At 26.6% G+C, this 25,448-nt stretch overlaps 1 protein-coding gene across 2 annotated transcripts; it reads right to left on the minus strand.

Annotated features, from left to right (window-relative positions):
• Positions 1 to 5,524: 5,524 nt before the first annotated feature.
• On the minus strand, positions 5,525 to 12,768 carry LOC132930225 (small RNA 2'-O-methyltransferase). Of its 2 annotated transcripts, XM_060995971.1 has the most exons (8): positions 12,359 to 12,490; positions 12,056 to 12,167; positions 11,529 to 11,681; positions 11,192 to 11,445; positions 10,944 to 11,129; positions 10,730 to 10,880; positions 8,012 to 8,226; positions 5,525 to 6,745 (listed from the first exon to the last, which is right to left on the minus strand). In XM_060995971.1, exons 3-8 carry the CDS (start codon positions 11,580 to 11,582, stop codon positions 5,983 to 5,985), a joined length of 1,623 nt encoding a protein of 540 aa, XP_060851954.1. In that variant the 5' UTR covers positions 11,583 to 11,681; positions 12,056 to 12,167; positions 12,359 to 12,490; the 3' UTR covers positions 5,525 to 5,982. The 2 variants fall into 2 exon arrangements, with proteins under 2 accessions (XP_060851954.1, XP_060851953.1); XM_060995970.1 differs by lacking the exon at positions 12,056 to 12,167 and having other exon boundaries at positions 12,359 to 12,768.
• Between the last annotated feature and the right edge of the window lie 12,680 nt (positions 12,769 to 25,448).

Consider the following 25,448-nt stretch of genomic DNA (forward strand, 5'->3'; position numbering starts at 1 on the left):
GTATTGAGCTTTTCATTAAATTAGTTAAATAGCTAAGTATAGATTTAATCATTTTTATTATATAAATTAATAGACATAGGTATTTGCATCTATATATTCTATGATATTTATATTTAAATCTTTTTTTTAACTTCTAGATAGGTGACTAATACTTGGATAGAACAAAATAAAAATTTTAAATTTTCACCAGACAGAACAAATTAAAAAGAGAGTAAACAAGATTCGGTGAATTCAAAAAAAAATACAATACACGGTACGTTTAATCCACACTGCTACGTTAAGAATAATTTCTATGTCCATTCACTATTCTAATATGTCTGTATCAGTTGCGCATTACGAATATTTTATGAATTTGGATAAAAAAAAAAAAAACAAAAAAGAATAAATCTATTTTAATACAACGTATCAAATACAGCGTTTTGTTCTTTAAACTAAAGTATAACTTAAATCAAAAACAAAAATATAATTGTACGTATCGAGAAAGGTTTTTTTAATACCCTCTCTACTACAGTCACCATCATAGAGAATATTAAAATTTAAATAATCACAAGACACAAGACAAAATAAAAAAAAAATGATATTTAAATAATTTCTATTTCTGATAAGTAATTTAAAGAGATTATGTTTTACTTAAAATTATCAAAATTATCTACAAATTGTAAAAAAAAAATCAGGATAGTCTGTTTGCTATACAGTAGGTTTCTAATATTTTACATTTTATATTGAATAGCCGAGTAGGTCAGTATAAGGTTACAATATGATGCCGATATTTGTTTAAGTACAATACCTACTTTAACCTATTATTGTACATAATAAATAATAATAGATATTGTCATTAATTAACCTCTATACGCATGGACTTATATAAACAATAAACGAAAATATGTAAATCAAGTATATGTAGATTTATAATTTGTAAATAAATATGTGATATATTATTTATTCTGCTTATGCGAATATCGGCATGCTGTAATAGGTATAAGACCATATTATGTATAACTACTATTAAGATAATGATCACTGATATATATATATTATAATATAACACACAACAGGGAAACTACGATGAAGAAATAAACGTTTAAATATATAATGGACGGAAGACATCCACTGCACCGGGTCAGACGCTGGTATAGTAATAAAACAATTAAACTAAAACCATTAATTACTAAACGAGCAATCATAACGCCGTGAATTACGCCGGTAGTCATACAAATAATAATAGCTAAGGAGTCACACCCAGGGACGTACACAGGGGGGTGTTTTGAGTGTTCAAACACCTCCCGAAATACTTGGGTTTTTGCATGCATGCAATCCATGATTATTTACTTATTCAATTTTAATGTTAATTTTGTTATATCAATGTTTGTATTAAAAAAAGTATTTTAAGTATACCTTATTTTCATAACATGTTTTTGTATATTTATTAAAAAAAAATTTACTTTTCAATAACTTATTTTCAAAAACACCCCCCCCCCCCACCCCAAAAAAAAAAAAAACTTTTTTTCTGCGTACGTCCCTAGTCACCCCACCTGAATAGGGAAAGCAACTAGCATATTACCTACGTACATTAGTAGATTGTTTATGTGTCTATAATCGGTAACGACGATAGAAGAGCATTTCTGGAAAATTATTGACAAGCCCACGCGTGTGGGCAGAGTGTCATCAGGACGTCGTACTGTGATGGGATCATCGCACGTCCGGCCCTGAATCCTGAAAGGCGTAATAGCGTGAGGATATATGACGCATATCGTAGGCCAGAAGGGACATGAGAAGTAGGACTAGGGAAACCTACTATAGGTATATAATAAGGGGGCCCCGGAGAGGACTACGACAGAGTGATATCACAAGAGTTTGCGCAAGCACCTTCACGCCAGTCTACATCAAAATATTGTCATTTGGATTTAGTCGAATTTTTTATTTAAAAAAACACTTTGAAATATTTTTGTCATTTTTACAGTTGTACATCTACCTATGTTTGACAATAAATCGTTGCGAATCGTTTTACTTCTATGAACTTCGATGTTAGATACATAATAATGTTTATCTTTGATGTTTGTATTATTTAAATCAAATATTTAGATGCATGTAATATAATGTTATTGAAATATAATAGCCCTTTCTCGCGGAAAAAAATTCCTAACCGTGCCAGAGTATATATTAAACGAAATAACAGACAAACAATAATAATTTAATAAACAACTTTTTAGTTTGTTTAAACAAATATATAATATCTATAGCGCTTTTCCATTGTCGTATATCTACTCCTGTTTAGTTGAAAATTAAAACCAATTGAGAAACTCGTTGTATTACATACATTTAATGAATAATTATTATTAATGGTAAATATTATAATATTATGTAGTATAGGCAGATGGATATCTAATTTAAAATGCCATTGCCAATATAGCCACTGACTGCAGTGTGAATTAAAGTTGTGAAAATTGATGTAACGAAAAATTGTTATTTCTGAACATGACTTTAATTATAATATAGTCTTTAACGTGCGTATGCGACTATGGAAAGGATGGCTTAATAATTGTAAAAAAAAACATAATAAATTTTTACGCTACGGCAATCGAAAAATGTTAACTGTTTTATTTCTCATACAGTATTATAAATGTTTTCCTGTTCCATCAGCCAACGGACGCAATCTAAAACTTAAACACTTATGTTTGTATATTCACTTATGCGCGTGTAAATTCCTCCGATCGCAACCTTTTTAGACCTTTTTTCGTGTTCCACCGGTAATTGTTTACTACCGGAAAAAAATGTAAATTCCAGTTTTTTTTTTTTTACCTATAATAAAATCTACATTAGTTTATTTTTATTTGGCTATACAGGATTTACATTTGAGACAAATAAATTAGTATTACAGTGATTCAGGCCCGATTCGCCGACTCCCAATAATTAGCCGACGTCGAAACCGGTCTCCGATAAAAATGGAAAGAGTTCCAATTCGCCGACAAGTCGTTGTTTCGCAAAATACATAAATAATTTTTTTTAAAACAAACAAACCTTAAGCTTGACGTCATAACACGAATACACTTCAATCCGTCACAAAAGATGAAAACTTAATATAGAAAATTAGAAGAAAGATTATTATTTGCAAAAGTAAGGTATAGCATTTATAAAGTTGAATGACATAATAAAATAATACATTTTTTTTTTATAATAGGTAACGTTTCAAATTACAACTATTTTTAATGATAAAATAATTTCCATCAATTTTTAGTAAAATGTTTTTCGCTTGGTCAAAAAATTTCCAAATTGAATTCAAAATTGCAATAATATTAAAATTTGATATTTTGAGAACTTTTTGAAAATATATAGCAACAATTTTTTTTTTTTTTTTTGAGCATCTAAAGTTCAAATTTTTTAATCCTATATTCTACTATAATTAATTTCAAAAAGGGTCTCACTACTCTCGTCGTATTAAATTCGTTATCCCCACGCCCGCCCCTTCTTCTCGTCACGACTATGATTAAATAGGTAGAAGATATCGTTTAAGGAAGTATATTCTGTTTCTGTAGCTGCTGTATAAGTTCCGCTATAACGGTGATTTAGTTCGGTGAAGTCAACCAACCTATAGGTCTACATGCCCGCACGAGAAGGATTTGCGTTCGTTTCGTCGTGGTCCGGCTGTGGTTATACGTCGGTTGCTCCGGTACACTCCGCGATCCATCTGATTAAGTCGTTTGATATACTGCACTGTTCAATTATTAATCCCACTGTATATCGTCAGATGCCCTTCCCCCCGCCTTCCTCTCGGTCGCTTTATGATGATTTCTGGTCGTTTCTGTTCTACGTCGTCGTGGATGAGGATGTCTCGTTTATCCATAATGGTAAATGTAGCTAGCATAATTATGCCAATCGTCATAGCTAACCACCAAGAGTGTACTTATCAGGATGTAGGGGATGATAATAAGGATGTATAGGGATTATAGATCTATCACTACAATAAGATTAAGAAAATATTAAATACATGCCGATGAACAACTGCAGAGTTCTACCTATATCAATCGTATGTACCAAAATCTAAAGTATCATAATATATTGATTATAATGCATTAGGTAGGTATATAACATCTTTATTAATTAAATTGAAGTAAGCTACCTAAAACACATACGTTGCATATGACACAACATATTTTAATCAATATACCAATACCATTTTGTAAACGAAAAAAATATATTTAAAAATTACAACATTTATAATATTATTTATTTATCTGTTTACCTAAACCAACTTCATATACCTTATAGGTTAATATAGGTACCTATACGGCAATGTAATCCGTTGAATGCTTAAATGTAAGACAATTTTTATTTTAGAAAACACTAATTCTCTTGAATACCTATATATAATTTTTTTTTACATATTTTCACAATTATAAACTTATAACTCTAAGCAACGCGTTAAAAATGTATCGCAGTGTTCCCTATGAGTGGTGTGGGAAGGAAAGACCTGTTCCTGTAGTGCTCCATGTCTACCTATACTAGCTCCTATAGTAGAGTGGGACTGTGGGATAACATTAAACGAATACGATTTACACGACGGCGTACATTTCGGGAATTGGTATGTCCCATGTCATATTATGTCCATGACTATTTTATTGCAAGCGGTAACTCCCAAAAGTTAATAATAAATAAATGTAGGTACATACATGGCACTGTTAAATCATCAAGCGATAATAAACGTCATTTTTGTGTACAAATTATATTTTTTTTAAAGTTTTTACTTTTTTAAACGACAATACCATACATTTTTAATTTTATATTTCAAAGCAGATTATTGTTCAATTGTTCAAAGTATTTCGGTCTATATGAATTTAATTTTGGATAAGTAATATATTAATATTTATTTATATAATTAAAAGTATTTAATGTTTAGTTAACCGGAGTAGTAAACCAACGTTTTGTAGGGTCTATGTCTATTTTTTTTCTATCTTTCTCCATTTTGCTCATATATTATTAGGATTGGAACAAAATAACTTATATAGTTATTTTTCTTTTAAATAACAAATTGTGTCATAATTTGAACTTGAAATTATTGTAAAAAAAAAAAATTATGTTATATTATTATTATTATTATTATATATGTATTTTTAAGATTTGTAGGTTTTTGAAAGAACTTTTGATAAATCTTAAATTACATTTTCAAGCCATAACTATAAAAATTTAACAAAACAATTCGGGAATGCAGTATGTGAATTTCAACAAATTTTAACAACATTTGAACTTTACTTATAAAAAAAGAGTGTGCCTACGTCTTATTGATATGCTTAAATATATTTAAGAGCAACTAAAGAAGGGAGCTTATATATTTAAGCATTTTTACTAAGCATAAAAATGTCTACAAGTAAAAAAAAAAAGGTAGATAATTGGGGTACCGCTTTACTGTACATTAAGTGTTGAGCAGATCTTGTTATTGAGTAAATCACTATAGACGCTACATATAAAATACAAAATAAACTTCACATACTAATATCATTATTTAAATTCAATACTGTTATTAGGCCAGTAAAAAATGTAAAAAAATAATTTATTTTTTTCAAGAAAAACATGTAAACAAAACAACAGAATATTTTTCAGTTTATATCAACGTTACTCAAACATTACTCAATATAAATAAGTAATATGGAATAACAAATTAAGCTCATTTTCTTTAAAACAGGTGTAAAATATTTAAAATAAAAGGAACACATATTATTACCCTTCACTTATTTAAAATTTCATAACTATTAAATTAAAAGCAGTCTTGTGTTTGCAGTAAGTCGTTTACACATAATATTAAAAATTAGATAATTTAAATATTTAATCATTACAATTTATAAAATAAAAAACTGTTCATCACGTCTATTAAATGATAAACAAAATCATGCTTTAACAATTATTAAGTATTGTAGCATTTGTTTAAGATTATGTTGTATTATGAATTATTAATTTATTAAAATAATTTAAATTTTGAATTGTACATTTTCATTTTTTTGACAATTCTTTATCTGAAGTAAGCAACAAGTTTTCTGTATAATCATTTTCATCTAACAATGTTCTATTGAAGCATACTGTTAGTTGGTCATCAATTTCTTCATCAGAATTATTTGATTCAAGTTTATGAGTAGTATCAGAACTACAATTTATTTTTAAAGATACATTACTATTATTCTGAATAATAGTGTTATCGTTGGATGTGTTGCCATTTAGTTTATCGTCATCATTGGAAAATTCATGACTTTTTATAACACATGTTAATGTATTTTCTGTTTCATTGATATCTTCTTCATTGATTACAGAATTATCACGACCTTTTCTGAACTCCTGATAAACTTTACAGTCTTCAACAATAAAGCTACCGTTGCAACTAGAAGAGATTTCCATATCTTCAGTATCTTCACTCTTATTGTAATCAACTGCTGTTTTATACAAATCTGAATTTGAATGCACTGTACTGAAGCTGTCCACATTACTTAAATAGGATTTGAATTCTGAAATTTTAGTCATTGGAGTAGAATAGCATAATTTTGACATGTCAGAACCGACCACTGCTGATACATTCCAATCCTCATTATCATTGTCAATGTTTACTGTATTTTCCAATAAATTGTACTCCTGTCCGCTATTGTTTGAAGAAGACTCTGAATCTGATTCATATTCATCAGAACTGAATCCTGGCAAAGCTTTTATCAATAACCATTCTCCATGATTATTTTTTGTAGTAAAGTAGACTTTGTTGATAACATCTCTATATAAAAAAAAATATAATTAATTAAAATATAACATAATATTAAGTAATCTTAGAAATTATAGCATCAAACATACTAATAAATACTTCATAATACCTTATATAAAACTAAGATATATATTAAATAGCAAAAAAGTATTTGTATAAGTATTCAAAACATAAAATTTTTTTTTTCATAAGTGCAGTAAATAAATTATAAATAAGCAACAAAATGTAATATTGGAATGAGTCAATATTCAAAAATTCAATAATATATCAAGATTGTTACAAGATGTATCATGTATTATGTGAAGTTAATGGGAATGACCGAAATGGAGTTTTATGATTTTGTGTATAATATGAGTTTATAGACATTTATAGGAGAGGCATCTGCCCCCATAAAATGAAAATTGTATTTTTATTTTATTAACAGCTCATTTAGTATAGGAAAATGTTAGTTCAAACTAAATATCAATACGACCTCTGCCTAAATATGTGTAGTAGTAATGATTTAAACTTAGATTAATTTATTTTATTTATTATTTTATTAAATTAGCAACAGTGCAAGAGATCTACCATAATTGTTGCTATCTACATAATATAGCTCACTAGTGTCAGCTTAGTGTTAACTTAAAAAATATGAGCAAATAGTTTGTACTAATTATTAAAGTAAATTTTACTAAAAAAATATAAATTTATAAAAAAGCATATTACATAAAAATGTATTATTATTAGAAAAAAAAAACAAAATAATATAAGCAAATAATTTATAAAAATAGTTGATGTATAAAAATTATTTAAATATTATTATTACAATTGCTATATTAATTAAACTTTTTTGCTTTTTGATTCATTTAGATAAACATTGACAATTAAATTCTTTGATAGATACATAGATCTTAACCATTCTTCCAAAGGAAGCTCCATTGACATGAATAGAATATAATGATATAAGTAGACTATAATATACATATTCAACGATTTGGGTTCCAGTTTATATGGCCTTTATTGTTAATGGTTAGCCCAATAAATTGATTAGAAAAATTAATAAAAATTATGGTAGATCATTTACAATACCATTGAGCTATATGTAAATGGTTTATGACACTGTTACGATTAAATTAATATCTAATCTAACTCTAAACATTTTTTTAATTATTCAATAACCTGATCAACATATACAATCCTAATTTAATTTGTGATTAATTGTTTGAATTAACAATACTAGATTTAAAAACTATAGAAAATTATTTATGTTAAATATAATATAATGTAATAGGTACAAACTCTAGTTTATCTATAGATGAACAGCAATCTGATACAAATGGCATAATATCACTTAACGGTATTTCCATATTATCACCAACTATATATTTCTTGCTACACGAAACTTCTGAAATAAATTTTCTTAGCTTTTCATACATGGACCGTTTCCAATAATTTTCATCATCAAGTTCATATGGAAAATCAACACGTCTCAGCAATTTGTAAGGAGTAGAACCCTGAAAATAAAATATTATGTTAATAATTTATACAAATAATTTGTAATAATGTATGAAAACATTATAGAATAGTATAATTTTTATTTATAAAACCTTAGCTGGATTTGATTACTAATTATATTTATTTTACAAGCTGAACCTGAGAACTTTGTTTGCTCCTAAATTTTTTTAATTGGTAGCACCTAACTATAGTTTTTGTGTGAGATTAATGAATACTAACAAATGGACAATTGTTTTTATATATAGAAAATATAGATAGATATTACATTATTAACATATTTCTATTAACTTAATGGAAATAGACTAATTTTTATTCAAAACAATTAAATTGTTCATTAGAATAAAATCTTACACTGATTCAAAAACGTTTGCGGAATTTAAACACATTTTAATTTATCATGTTTAAATAAAAAATGTATTCCATATTAAATAAAAATCACTCTGTAACACAACAATATTTCAATCTTTTTTCTATTAAATATATTAATAGTTCTTAGTCAAAATGAGATATTATTATATTATAGTTGATAAAATTTAAATTTTGAAAAAATAAGTAATATAATATAAATATAAATTATATATAATTATAAGTTAAAATATGTAATATACGTATTATAAATTAATCTTGAAAAGGAAAGGAATCACAGGACACATTATACATAACTTCTATGATTTTAAATATTAGCACCATTGTCAAGAGTCTCAAGACCATAGCCAGAATTTAATATAAAACATAGTATTCAAAAAACAATTGAAAAATTTAAAAGAAACAGAATTTAGAAAATGATATAAGAAATGGTATCAAAAAAATAAACATATTTTGATTAATCAAAAAAAGGATTCTACATATTAAACAACCTTTGATATTTTCATATATATAGATGATTGCAATATTTACAATGTAAATTGATATTAATTTTTTTTTTTATTATTCATTAAAAATGTATTAAATACTATACCTACATTTTAAGTTTTAACTTTTATAAAAAATATTTTCTATTATTTTTTTTATAAAATAAATATAATTTGATTGTATATTTAATGTAAAAAGGTAATAAATATGTAGAACATAGACTCAGAGGTAGATTTATCAACAGACAGAGGCCTGGCTTACATGGACACACGGTATATCTATTTTGTTTTATTATAATTTATTAGTCATAATAAGTTCATAAAAATAGTCCACAAGTCTTATGAACATTGTATTAAAAACAGTTTTGATAATAAATATAAAAATAGACTATGCGGGCAACTAAAACTAGATACTGGATGTCAGTAGTGTTGATATAATATTTAAGAATAAATTCATGTTTAAAATTTAATTTGGCAATACCAGATATATTGCTGTTATTGTGAACTGAAGTAAGGCAATTCTAACAATTGAATCCTAATCAAAAAGCATGATGTCAACTTCTAAAATTAAAATGGTTAAGTTAAATTTATTGGTATGCAAAAAATAAAATGATTAGAAAATCTCTTTTATATTTCTATTATTATAAAAAAAATGTTGTAATGTATTACTTAATTTTCCAAGCAATGGTTTAAATTTTGTGGTTCATAAAAATCATCATTGTAGGTTTTCATTAAAATATAGTAGACATCAATCAACATTATCTAAAGCAGGCTAAATAATAATTAAAAGCGAGAAAAAATAGTCTAAAAATTCAAATGGATTTAGGTACTTCAAATTTAATATTTTGAATATTTTGGAAGTGGTGTTATAACTTATTTACTTATTATGGGGACACATTTTTAGTGCCTATATCCATAAAATAATTAAATCTGCCTCTGCATTCACTAATTAAAACTTATTTTCCGGTAGACATATGAAAGTATGTACATTAGTTTATAATTTAGAAATAAAATATGCATAAATAATAATTAAAAAAACTAATTATTTACTCTGAATACTTGTAGATAATATTATTATCAATCACGTACAGTAAAACCCATAAAAGACGTTTTCACTTAAGAGAATTCCTCATTTAGTACATTTATTTTCAGAAGACCCTAAATTTTTAAAATGTTTAAAATATAATTGATACAGGATATTAAGCGTATGTTACAGGACCAGACGCTTAAATTACTAATTACTAATTCAAAGAATTGTTAATTTTGATACAAAAATACCAAAAGAAATTGTTCTACAATAATAAGAATATAGATAACAGAAATTCAGCAAAAAATTCCATCACCTAAAATTATCAAAAATGTATAATACTAGCTAGATAATGTAATAAACAATTTTGTTGTCATGTATTAGTAACTATTATAGCCTAATACGATTTCCTTCTTAAAACAATATTTTAATAGATGTAAAACTAATGAGGAGGGCATCTTAAAAGGGTTCTACTTTATATATTATGTTTAATAATTTTATCACATTTCATTCAAAAGGATATTGATATTTTAAGTTTGAATTAACTGTTTTAATTTATATCAATTTTTAATTACACATGAGTACTTAAACAATTAAAAGTAGGTAATTACACTAATATCTTACAATAGGTTTAACAGGAGATGTTGTCATATCCTTTCTGTAAAAAATAGCCATTTGACTACAACAACCAATATTTTCTGTACCAGAAGGACCAGCTCCAATACCATCAAATTGTACAGCGTACTCTGGATAACGGGTAGTTATTTTTTTAGCCCTATAAAAAAAAATTGGTATAAATACAATTGTTAAATAAATGTATATTCTTGAGAATGATTACCATTCTTTGAATTGTTTTCTAGTCCATTCAAATTTGTGGTCATCATGTCTAAACTGTGTTGTAAAATTTGGAAATAGAATATTGAATTCCACATTTGGTGTAGTGAATACCGCTAATTTAGGTTTAATAAATTCAAACACAGTATAGGGTAATGCATCCAGAACGTCCAAATATAAATGTTCAATTCTATTAACCAAAAAATAATACATTAATAACCCATTTTACTTAAATCTATAACAAAAATTTACAATTCAATACATATAACTGCATCAACGCCTAAAATCCTGTCATCTTGGTCAGCTATACTCCCATTATAAATGTCTACTGTCAAAGGCTCTTTACGTTCATGCATCAATATATGATCATAATTAGTTGGTAACACTTTATACTTATTTAGATCCAATGTTTCAAAATCCACATCAACAAGCATAATGTTGTTGAGTCCCGGTATCGGTGTTATATATTTAAATAAACCAAACTCAGCACAACCAAAATCAACAACCTATAAATACATTTAAAAAGTATTAATAAATAGTAGACAAAACATATTTATTATGACAAATTTACAGTTTCTAATTATCATACTTTTTTTATTGAACCATTCCAAATAGGATGTTCAATAATTTCTTGTATAGCCATGTATCTTTGAATATATAATGGTGGCCAAAATTTTAAGCCATTTTCGTCCAGTGTACACGCATATGATTGTTGACTGATAATTTCTATTATTTTGTCTTCCTAAAATTGTTAATACATTTATATTTTAAAATATATATACAAGTTATTAAAATTAATATTTTCTTTTGTATAAGCAATTTTTCAATTTTTCAATATTCACACAAACATTATAAATTTATAATCAATAATTTCAACATTAATTCTTTTATCTAATAAAATGACAATTCTAACTACTCTGAAATGCAAAAAGAAAATAATCATTAATAGTTAATTAAATCATGCGTATTTATGTATTAACAAATTTAAATAAAATACTATTACATAATATTGAATGGTAAAAAGTAAAAGGGGCTTAGCGACAGTGTAAACTGTGGAACAACTAACAATTAAAGCATTCAGTCACACAAGCACTGTAAATACCAAAAACCTATTACCTGATTGTACCAGGAACTCGATGTCAAGAGATTCTTAACAGCTCAAGATTTAACGTTTGGTAAATAAATTTAATACTGAATTGTGAATTAAAAAGCCAATTACCTACCGCATCTGATTAATTATATCATTAGAAATTGTTTTTATTATTATCAAAATAAGTAAAAATAAAAAATAAAAATCAATTAACCATAACATCTGTATAAAAGTAAACTTATTTATAATGTAATTCTGATGAATTCTACTTAAGTGAATATTCTAATCGTTAAAAAAATGATTATTTATATACACATAATATTGTTTACCTCCGAATCAGACATCTCACCATTGCATAAATAACGATTAATAAAAAACTTGATATATCCCAATGAGTCATTGCAGTAACGCAACAGAATACTCTGTATAACCAACATACTTATCAATTATTATTTATAGAAACAAAATAAACATTGAAGCTAATTCATCGGGTAAACAGGTTTAAAATTATAATGTCGATAATTCAACATAATGATAAAAACCGCGATGCTACTGATTCAGTGTACTATGAATGATGAAACAACCGTGATCGACAAACGCCGATAATAATACAATAGAATAGTAGAACACCAAAAGTGAAAATTATTTAATTACACAACTCAAGTATAAAAGAGCACGATAACGCTACACTGAGACACCGGAATAGGAAATACTGGTCGCAACTCGCATGGTCACTGAGGATGAGGAACAAAACAATCGTGTTATCACTTGAAGCGTTAACCGTTTGGAGATAACGCTTCAACGAATGTATATTTTTATTATTGTCTTTGGAAATTATAATAGTTTATAATATTTTCTGATATTTTCTGTTTAAAATTTAAATATTATTTACCAACGTATAAGGACATACACATAATCATTATTCATTAGTCAATCAATCGTTTATAAACGAACTACGAAGTACCTCACCCCGGCCACTCCTTTACATTAAAGGAAAATGAAAACACAATAGGTAGGTACCTTAACCTTATTGTATACCTATAAGTACAATTATTAATAATTTACTTTAATCTTACTAAAGTCTACAATAGTAGATAGGTACAGTGAGTGAGTAAGTTCACTCAGTATGTTTATCTAATATTATGAAGTTGACAATCACTGTATTTGGCAACGTAGGTATTAACGTATCTATAAAACCGTTAGAAATACAACAAAACACGTAAATTAAGTATATATTATATATTTATATTAATATATTACATATATCTATTCCAAATCGTTTAAAATTATTTTCATAAATCATAAAAAAAGATTTCCATTTAAAATTCTTAGACTAGTAATGTACCTCTATTGACCTTACAGTTATTACCAGTGTTGTATTTTATTTGTTTGTTGTCATCGCCTTTTGAAACAGTAAAAATGCTTCGACATTCAACTTCATTATTTTTTCTGGTAGAAAAATAAATCTAGATACCAGACGGTCCTTTTTTATGGGTGAAGGTGATCTGAAGAAAAAATTGTTAAGTTGTAAAATGTAATTTCTTTGTGCCTACCAAATCTATAAGTATGATAACTTGTCGAAAAGCTTGAAAATATTCAATACCTAACCTCTAACCTCGCGTTTTTTTTACACTGGTTACAAAAATACCGAAAGTACCTACCTGTTTTATTATAAAGGCAAAGTCAACATTTTTACAAATGTGTGTTAGTCTTGTTTAATAATAATACATCAAATAAAATACATAATATATAAAAACCAATTAAATAATATAACAAAGACATATTAATCTGTGTAAAACAATATACTATTTTCAATAACTATACTCTGTATAATATGTGCTATATATTATGCCTATGTTACACACAACAAAACAACCGACGGATAAATTTTTTGATGCGTTTCCACCAAGTAGGTACGGCGCCCTCGTCGAGTCGTAGTTACCGTTAACTCTATTTCACCATCGTTGCTGGCTGTTGAACCCAAAGAAGTTTGCACATCGGCCGGTTTTGTTAATCCGTTTTGGACTTCGGCCGAAGCTCGTACAGGAACGAACTGAAATCCGATCACTTCAGTTTCGCTAAATGTCACGTGAATGTTCGGCATCAAATTACACGATTTCGTCGGCGGACCGTTCAAGTCGCCGTTCGGCCGGACCCACCGAAACTGGTCGCGTTGATATCAAAGATGGCGATTGCATCTGAATTGCATCGCCTGCACCATACATCACGGCGATGTTGGGCATTGATAAATATTGCCTCGTCGTCAGACCAGAAAAATCGCTATATAATTTTTCTGACTGACCGTTTGTACCACACATCACCATTATGTTGGGCATTGAACTATATGGACTTGTCATCTGCAGACCAGAAACCTTGCGATATACTAGTGCTGGCTGGCCATTCGCGGGTGGTTCAGCTAAACAGCTAAAACCGGCAGCATCGCCTGATGCTCTGCCGGAGCAGACGGCGATCAGGTCTCGCCGTCGAATGTAATGACATTCTTTTGCATGATAACGCTGTATAATATTCGTTGATATAGTTGTATGATAAATAAAAAGGAAAGGAAGTAGGAACATAATATGTTAGACGACTCGTTCTTTGTAACAATAACACTACAGTAATGAATAACTGTGCGACAGAAATAGATATTATGTATTTCAACACTATCCACATAGTAGCAGCCAGCAATATTCCTATCTTTATAGTTTTTGTATCCGAAATACGTTTTAATTTTAATATAGTAGAACGATTAACGAACATTTTTTTTAAACCACGGTAGATTATAGTCTACCGTGTTTTAAACATACAACATAATACATATTGTTCATTCTTTTTCAATAATTACGTCTGACTTTTCAGAACAAAGATATCCGCAATATACATTAGCTGTTTTTATCTCATCTATAAAATATACATAATTATAATTTATCTAGTTGATATTGCCAAATAGTTTTCTGCTTGTCACGTACTCATGAGTAGAACGCGGATTTTTATGCACTTAAAACTATCGAAATATGCCATATAATATGCAGTAAAAATCATGAAAATATGCAAACAATATGCAGTCTAAATCATGAAAATATGCAGTCAAAATTATGGAAATATGTAAAAAATTTTTATTTATTTAAATTTTACAATAAAACTTATAATAATTAATAAAAAAAAATTTAGGGAATTTTCTGAACTTAATTTATTTTTAAAATGAATAATCATATGCATTTCAAGTTTTTCTTTTGTGAAGCTGTGTCATTTATCGGTTTACGTATTTTTAAAGACTGAGAACGAACGTTTGACGTCAACCGAAGTTATTGGGGCATATTTGAAGCAACTTAGTATTGTCGGGTCTTGATAAAGATCTTCGAGCTGAATGTTTTCGAAATTTACTTTTAATTTCTCTACTTGACAAAATAATATTTTATACATTTTTTTAAATTTTCGCTTCAATATGCAATAAATTTTGAATTTTGCCAAAATATGCAATAACATTTAAATATGCAGAAATATGCAAAAAAAAACTTCACCATTAGCTTAAAATTATGATGATTCGTGAAGATAACTGACAAAAATCCAAAAATATTAAAAGGAAAAAAATATGCAATTGCATAGAAATCCGCGCTCTACTCATGAGACGATTGATAATTTACTAATTTTATTCAATAATACTTCACAAAACTTATCACAGTGACGTAAAATCGGATATACCTAATATATTCAACATTCGCTTTTATATAACATCTCTTACATCAAATAATATTAATATTATCATTGAGTATAAATAGTAAATCTATAATCAATGATGTTATTATTATTATCGTTCCACAATTTTACATCTGGAACCTCGAATAAATCTCGTAAAATACCAGATTTTAAACTTGTAAAATAGATACCTAGGTATTTGTTATTGTTTTACTATTGAGCACGACTTGCAATGTAGGTAACTACTATTTGTAGTAGGACGTAGGTACGTATTAAAATATATATTACCTACTTTAACTGGTATCAAAATTAAATTGTAACTGTATATAACAACTACATAGAATTATAGATAGTTTACAATATCTAGTTAAAGTATAATAATATAAATAGAATAACCGAGATTTGTAGCAGTAGCGTAGTTTTTCTCCGAAATGTAAAAGGGGTTGTTCGCCTTACGCCTGTATTATGCGCGAACGGAAGAGTTTTTATATTACTAGTTATCTATATTACTTGTAGTATTATACAGTCTACTGTCAGACGTATCATCGCCGAGAACGGCAAGAACGTTGGTAGTTTTTCATTTTATTTATATTTTAGCAGAGGAAGGAATTAGTACCTACAATACCACGTTAATCCACGGGACTTTGTCCTTCGCGAAAATCTATTTATTATCGTGTATTATACTGTTATGTATATCAATTTCGTATATGCTTGCTTAGCATGGTATTTGATATTTTATCGTTGTTTTAAATTTAAATAAATTTTATATAGGTTTATTTTGAAAAATAGCAAAAAATGGCAAAATATTTTGTAGTTAGAAATTTATAAAAAAATGTATATTATCTAAGTTTTGAAAATGTAATACAAAATGTATTAATAATACCGTATATAGTAAATATATAGTATTACATACTGAAACTAAAAAATCTAAAATCTATACAAAACAATTACTAAATAATGTGTATATGTATAGTACCTAAATAATAATATATGGTCATAATCTTAGTATTGTTATATATTAATGATAAATACATTATTAAGACCTATATTATTGATATCTCGTGGGGAGATTAACTCTTCACGGCGAAAAGTCTGCTAGTGAAATTTCCTAGTTTGTATATTTGTAGGTTTGTCGACCGTCTTAGCTCAGAATCATTTTTCATATACATACAATGATATCATTGAATTAAAATTGAGCATATCCATAACAGTGATGACCCACACGATACTTATTATATACTGCAAAGTGGTATCCACTTGACTACCTTTTTAAAATTTATTTTCTGTATATTATATTACAATATTTCTAAATGATAAATATCAGTGCAAGTGATAGATTTGATACATATGTTAAAATATATATATATAAATGTACAAGGTAAATATGCATATTACTTATTAGGTATGTGTAGTAAAATAGCATATATTAAAATGAATTTCCTTTCTTTCAGATATTCGCTTTAGATCTGTCCCTACAACGAATAGCAATACTGTCAATGTCAAACCTCGAAATAAGTATATGGTATACTATTTATACTGATAAGACATGGTGGAATATTGATCAAAAATTAGACACAAATGTTAAACACAATTGATGATATCTGTTATATTGACATCACTACGATGACAACAACGAGGGAGTTTGAGTAGGTACATCTAAATATACGACGAGTTTGTGATAACGCTGTTGGAAACCTTTAGATAAATATAATATTAATTATGTATTATTGCAGAACATGTTTTCCATAGGAAACATGACGTTCTCCCTATAGTCTCACTCTCAAGGTGTTTGAAAAATTTGGTCAAAGACAACTCAAATAATAATACATATTATATAGTACTCATATGGCTATATATAGTATATACTTTATATACATACCTACGTAGCGGATTCGTGACAACAGTAATAACGGAAAAGTGGAAACTCTAGAATATTCTACAAATTCAAAAGTATTGAATGAAATATAATGTATAAACAATTATTAAGCATATAATAATAATAATATTTATTGGCCAAAAAGATTGATATAAAATGCATATTTTATAAATCAATCATGTACCTAATTACAAATATCATAAGTAGTTATCTGCCTAATTTTTGATGTACCTTATATTATTTACTTATAGTATGATGGTATATAATGAATAGTAAGAAATACAACACAATGTAGAGAAGAGAAATCAGAGAAATAAACAAATAAACAAAACAAACAAACAAAATAGAACAAAACTGAACATAATAAAATATTGGAGTAGAACATAGTAGAGGAATCGTAGGTATGTCTTATCAACCATATATTAATAAGTTGTTTATATTTAGTATAATCTTTGCAGTTTACTATAGATTGTGGAATATTAGTTAGTAAGTCAATACCTACTTTAACAAAGTATCGACATGCCTTTAAAGTTTTATAAGTTTGTATTATTATATTTTTTTCCTGACGTGTGTATTGTGAGTTTTCGGTTTAATGTTAATTTGGTTTAATTTGAAAACGTAGTATATAATGAATTTCGTTGGAATAACTGTTGAACATTGAAGACTTTGAAATCTTTGAATAGGTTTTCAGAAGGGTAAGTTTTTGGTTTGTTAAGGATTATTTTTATTATGCTTTTCTGAGCTGTTATTAGTTTATTACTTGCTACTATCCCTAAACCACCACAAGCTGTTATACCGTATTATAGTAAAGACTGAGTCATGGCGAAGTAAACTATTCGTAGTGTTTGTTTGTCGAGTATTTTTCTGGAATTTAAGTAAAAGTAATTGAGCTTACGCATTTTGATTATTAAGTTATTTACATGAATATCCCACTTGAAATGTTGGTCAATAGTGACTCCCAGGTATTTGGTTTTGTCGGTCCTATTAATCATCTCACATGTATCGTTATTATTAGAATTACAATTTTTTTTTATGAATTTTTGGAGTGTTTTTATTAGGTTGTGTTCTTTTGTTTTGAGAGATAGCTATGTACTTGGTTTTGCTAAAGTTTAATCTCAAATTATGTTTTAGAAACCATTCATTTATTTTATACATGTCAGACTCTGCATTTTGAGTAGTTTTTTCCCAGTTAGTATCAGATGTAATTAAAGCCGTATCATCAGCGTAAGAAAATAATTTACCGTGTAGTTTAGTGCAGCTATATAAATAATATACAGAATCGGAGATAGTACTGTGCCTTGTGGAACACCAATATTAATTTGCAGTTCATTGCTTAGAGTATTTGCAATTTTGACTTGTTGTTTTCTATGTTGTAAATATGATTTAAGTAGATTAAATGATGTATTAACTATGCCTATTGATTGGAAAATATTTAGTGGTTGATCATGGGAGATACTATTAAAAGCTTTATTTAAGTCCATAAAGATACTTAAGCTTTTTTTTTATTTTCTTCAATATTTGTATATAAGTTTCTAGAAAGATGTGCTAGAGCATCTTCCGTTCCAATATTTTCTCTCAATATATATAACAGTATATATAACAGTTCTTATATATATATAACGAGTAGGATTTTACTAAATCAAATAAATATATTTATGTGAGTAAATATTTTATAAAATAAACGATAAGTGATATTTATCAGTGAAGCCAAGTTCAGTTAAAAAAGGTGGTTCAATTTTTACTGAACCCCATCCACCCACCCACTTAATTCATTATTCAAAAATGTAATAAAATATTTAAAACACCAATAACTACACACATTTTATTACATGTATCTATTTCAATAAAAGGCACTGTTAAGTGTTCACAAACATTTTGGTAGTATGTTTGCATCCATTTATAGAATAAATACATACATTTATGTATATATTTTTAGTTTTTTTACGCACCCTAGTGGAGAAAATGCAATAGGTACAATCTCCTTTAAAGTTCGTTGTACATATGACTATAAGCATCATACGCTATCTGGGCAATAAAACGTTATACATTTAACATCCATGATCCGTATATCATTATATCTATATTTGATTTTAAACTATCTAATGATGATAATAATAAAAAAGGTGGACACAAATGTGAAATGGGCACTCTGTATGTTAATAAAAATATTTAAAAATTTAAATAACATTTCAAAAAAAAAAAAAATACAGTGGTTTTATACCTAATAATTCCAGTTTTTTCCTAATTTTATTTCTGTTTTCCCAATTTGCATATTGTACCTATATTTTAAGAAAATTTATATTATTGTAAAATTAACACATGTATTGCTCCACTCAGAATTTAAAATTCTGTTATTAATAGTATTTTGAATTTTCTGATAAAATTTAAAACTAATATGATGGATACTCGATCAACTTTTATTCGAAAGATATTTAAAACAATTGTGCACGTATTGTTTTTCTTGATAAAATCAACCAATTTATTTTTATTATTAATGAGTAATTAATAACAATATTAAATTGAGTCAAGAAAGATATGTCTACAGTTTTTAAAATTTTCAACGTAAGTAGTAGGTACCATTTGTATTAAACATAAATATTAAAATCTATGTAAGTATAAAGTGGTCCACAAGGATTTACTAATTGTAAGTGGTGATGGTATGACGCCATTTAAATAATTATGTAGCACATACTCAATATCTCCATCGACTGTCGTTTAAAATAAATTATTAAGATTCCATGATACATTATTATTATTATTATTATTATTGTATATATATGTTTATAATTTAAATTATTTAAGCCTTATTATTAGTGTGCTGTGTACCACGATCACGAAAGTCAAATTTGTATTATTTAATCCAATAATAAAAATTATAATAACAATCTAATTATATATCTCATTTAAATATACCTATATACCTTTTATTAAAGTTCACTATAAAAATAATATAATAATATTCATAATATACTTAAATTTTATTTGAACTATACGTTGATGCTATATTATTATCTAAATGTATGTATTTAAGTTAACTGAAAATAAGATGAAACGGTAGGAATATAATATAGTTAATATTGTATGGCTACAAAAACATACTTTTCAGTTTTCTGCCATTCCGTATGTCTTCTCATTATAATATTGTATATTGAGATAACTATATTAATATGCAAAATTGTTCACAAAGACAAGTATGCCCCTTATTTATTATTTATTTTAATATATAATTTACTTTAGTTTACCGACATTTTGATTTTTTGATTTTTTTTTTACTCGGGATAATTAGGATTGTATTATCTAATGCTTAGATTTCTTATATTATTCAAGGAATTAGAGGTTAGTTTTAAGACTATCATGTGAGCTGTAAAAATACTATCTTTTTTTTTATCAATTAAGAATCATCTTTATTTTTAGAAAATTATAATAAGTAGGTACTATAAGATTCAATATTTTTTTATATATTTTTGTATAAAACATAATAAACTATATATTTGAATAACTCAGAAACTAATTGCTCAAATTTTGATTTTGATACACCATAATTTTCAAAAAAAATCATCTGCTTATAATTTACAATAAAAAAGTAAATAAGGTTGAAAATCATTTAAAAAAATTAAATTATTATTACCATTAGACATGTTCTACATCATAGCAGGTTCTCAAACTTATTTTATCTACCGGTCGTTCTGAGAATCATTAAAATTTTCCAGTCTCCAAAATATTTTAAGCTTACCATCTGTAGTGTATTTTAAAAACAGTAGTCTTTGGGTTTTATACCGTCTCCCTGAAGACTATCAACACCGATAGGCGAGCACTATCCCGCATTTTGAGAATGACTACTCTACATGGTACATGAAATCTAAGTATTTTAAAATATAGTCTTTAAATATATTAATTATTAAATACCCTAATGGGAGTGGGTATGATTGTTGAATAACCCATCTGTTTATATACTACAATAAATATTATTAATGACATATTTCTATAATACATTTATGTGGTAACTATAATATAAGGCTTAATATTTAGTATTTATTTAGTCATTAATTTTATTATATTATTTGATGGATAATTATATTTTGTTATACTTGATATTTGAAGACCATATAAATATATTAAACTAGGTCTAATCATAATAATATAATACAATTTAATTCGTATGTTCTTCAGTACGAAAATAAAATAGTATTAGTACCTAATTTTAATTCAGCATGTGTAGGCATGTCGTATGATCTCGTGAATCATATAATATTCACGCATGAAATTACTATGGAATGTTTTTTTTAAACTTTTAGAGGTACACGCGTATACCCTCTCTTAGTGTATTAGAAATTGTGTCATAGTAGCACGACGTAAATGCTATATAATTTATTTCAGTATAAGTTATTGAGTTTTTTGAGTTTTTTTAAAGGAAATATTATATCATTACACCGCATGCTTGACTGTTTTATTGGTCGTACGGGCGTACAGAAAAAAAAAAACATACAATCCTCAACACGGTACGCTTTTTTTTGCGTTCCAGATGGTCATTTACGTGTCAAAATCCTGACTATATATTATATATAATTTGGTGTCTTGAAATATCGATAAAACATTATCAACGATATGAAATGTCACAATTATATCATCATTGCAAGGAACCCGCTTTAATGTTCATTTTCATCTACGAATTTTGACTAATATAGTTATTAACTGCATTTGGCGGATTATAATTTTAGGAATCGATGATGATAACATCATAATGTACTAGTAGGCAAATATTTAATGACGAACATAACATTTTGTGCAGTAATAATAATGATGTGTCGTTTAAAAAATAAAATAGTTTTTATAATATATTTATTTATTTATGATGACCTGCAAGCTGAATGTTGTTAATATCGTACAACCAAGTGGATCCAAGTTCGTAGAAGCAATATAGTGGTATTTCAAAAATAATGACCATAACATTATTTCTGGTGAACAAGGACATTTTCTTGAACCTTTGTTATTAATATGCATGTACCTATAGTTAACCATTTGTTTACAAAAATAAGTTACGTATAATGTATAAATATTAAATAAATATTTTGTGCTCTATTTTATGTAACCACATCTTGTACAATCTCATACGTGAATTTCATAAAGTAATTTAATTAAGTAGAAAAAACTTCGGAAACTGAAGTTGTACCAAAACTAATTTTGCGAGATATGAAGTTAAAAAAAAAAATTGTTTTACCTACGAAATTCAGACCTTGTCATGTTGGTACAACGTAAGCAGATGATGACATTGCTATTATCATGAAAACCTAAAAAAACAGACTTTTGTAATATATTTAAGTATATAAGTATGTTATTATAAAAGAAGTTTCAAAAAACTAAATTGAAGACAATATAACAACCAAAAATATTCATAAATTGTGTCACCATTAAAACCGGTAGTATGCTAATTTATTAAAACGAGCATATTCCAGCTTTATGCTCATATCGTTTGACTTTGTGAATCATCAGAAGTTATTTAGCAATTTGAACAAACTTGATTTTATATTTAACGACTTTTACAGTTATTACATTTTTGTCATTTATTAGTTTAAAGTTATAACTTTAAAGTACATAATTCGCATTTAACCTCAAGCTGTAACAACAATAAAATATTTGTATTCTTAGTTCATGTATTAGAAAAAAAAAAGACATATTTTTATTTTATTGAGACTTAAGAAAAAGTTAAAAAAAAACTGATAACAGCACAAAAAGTTTTTATATATATTTAATATAAATTCAATACCCATATGCAAGCTTGGTAATACTCGATTTTCTACTTTAAAGCTTTAATAGAAAATAGTAGGTAAATAATTCGGTATTATATACGAGAAGTAAATAAGGGATTATACCGTTACTAAAAATGTATTTAATATGCTTTAGAAAATTGGTTCTAACCCTTATTTAGAGGAAAATATAAAATCATTCATCTAAAATTCGCTTAGAACTTATTAAATTTTTAGACACTATAAAATATATTATACTTGACTAATTAACTCATATAGTTATAGACGTTATAGTAATTACAATTTTATTTTCATATAAGTTATAACGTTTTCAAACATATGAGGCATGATAAAGTATTATAACATCAAAATGTCCTTAAATTCAACTTTATTGCATATTATGTCAACTTTCAACGTAAATATTGCTAAACATGTTACATGTGACAAATATATGCATATTTAAACATTACCTTATAGCTTATATGCGATGGTCCCTACGTATGTGAATTTAGTAGACCTTCTATTATTGTATATATTGAAGATAATATTATTTGGCAAGCCAGCAAACCTCTAATATTTTTAACCAAAATTTTGTAAATTGGTAGTCAGCGTTCCGCGAGGTTGCTCGGAATTGTTAATTATATATACATTTTTTATTAAACAAAATAAAAAATATATAATTTAATAACCATTAACGCATTATATTTTATATTGTAAAATTGTGATAGTACCTATAATACATACCTACCTAACTTACCTATTTAAATATCAAATAATATGATAAAAAATAAATACTTTTTAACAATTATTTAATAAATAGTTATTAAATATAAAAATGTTACCATGACTTAAAAGAGCCGTTGCACTAAGTTCTATCTGACATCACATTTTTCTTGAAGCTCTTAAAACACCCTTTATAACTAATTATCAATTATCAATACACCTCTAACCCGTTAAAAATATTTTTCACTTCTCATTTCTTTTGCTATCACCATTTCTCAAGTAACATTTATATATGATTTTTCGTTTATACTTTTCTCCATAAATTACTTTTTTTTATTGTATTAAGGCACTCTTCACTATTTATTTTTTATTTTTCCATATTTGTTATTCTAATTATTTTTTTTTACCAATCATTCTCGAAATAATTTAATAACTATTATATTATCGTTTAGTTTTAATATAAAATATACTTATGGTATAAATTAATAACTAATAAAAGTTCTATAACATAAAAAAAATTGAAAAATAGATAATTTGCAGAGACTATTAGTTTCACTTATTAGGTATAAATGATAATTAAAAAAATATAATTGTTTCTAATAAGGTTACATAAGGTATTTTTGATCATATTTTCTTACCAAAATACACTTAAAATCAATAAGGTTTGCATCCATATTTTAATTTATGCAATTGATCGCTTTTTATTTGATAATTTAATTATGCACGCATTCAGAGTTTATAGAATTGGTAGTTGTATTGTTTTATAAATCCAATAAGCATGTTTTTATTGTTTTGCTAGACGACCGTGACAGTGTGTGTGGTAAGTTGTGTAACTTTGGTACAGTTTTTGTTTTTATTCTTATATGTCTCAGTTAAGAGAAATTGTTTTCTTCGACGTCATTCAAAGATAGTAGTATATTTATCAGCAGACGAAAAATGAAAGGTTCAAAGACAAAAATGCTGATTCAGTTTTTTTATTATTATTTTTATTATTAAACTTTAACTTATCCTTCCCGTGTCACAAACCACGACATTACACGGTTCTGCTGAAATTCTACGAAGTAATCCTTCTTTACGGGGTTTTTGCATTGCAAGCTTTTTATATTCATGTCCTTATTTTTTTTAAATTGTATTTGCATGCAATGAATTGTAAAAGTCACTTTTGTATACCTAATAATTATGTATAAAACATAATTAAACTAATATTCCATATGACATAATAATGTTATAATATTATGTTACATGTTTCATAGTTGGTTAAATTTATAATACGTTTTATATACAATCACCACAAATTGCTGTACAGTATAATGTTATATTTTCTCGTGATTGTTACATATAATATAGGTAACTTACCAAACCAACATTGTAAAGTTCTAC

The sequence above is a fragment of the Rhopalosiphum padi genome, chromosome 4 (assembly GCF_020882245.1).
Source record: "Rhopalosiphum padi isolate XX-2018 chromosome 4, ASM2088224v1, whole genome shotgun sequence".
In the NCBI taxonomy this organism is placed as follows: Eukaryota; Metazoa; Arthropoda; class Insecta; order Hemiptera; family Aphididae; genus Rhopalosiphum; species Rhopalosiphum padi.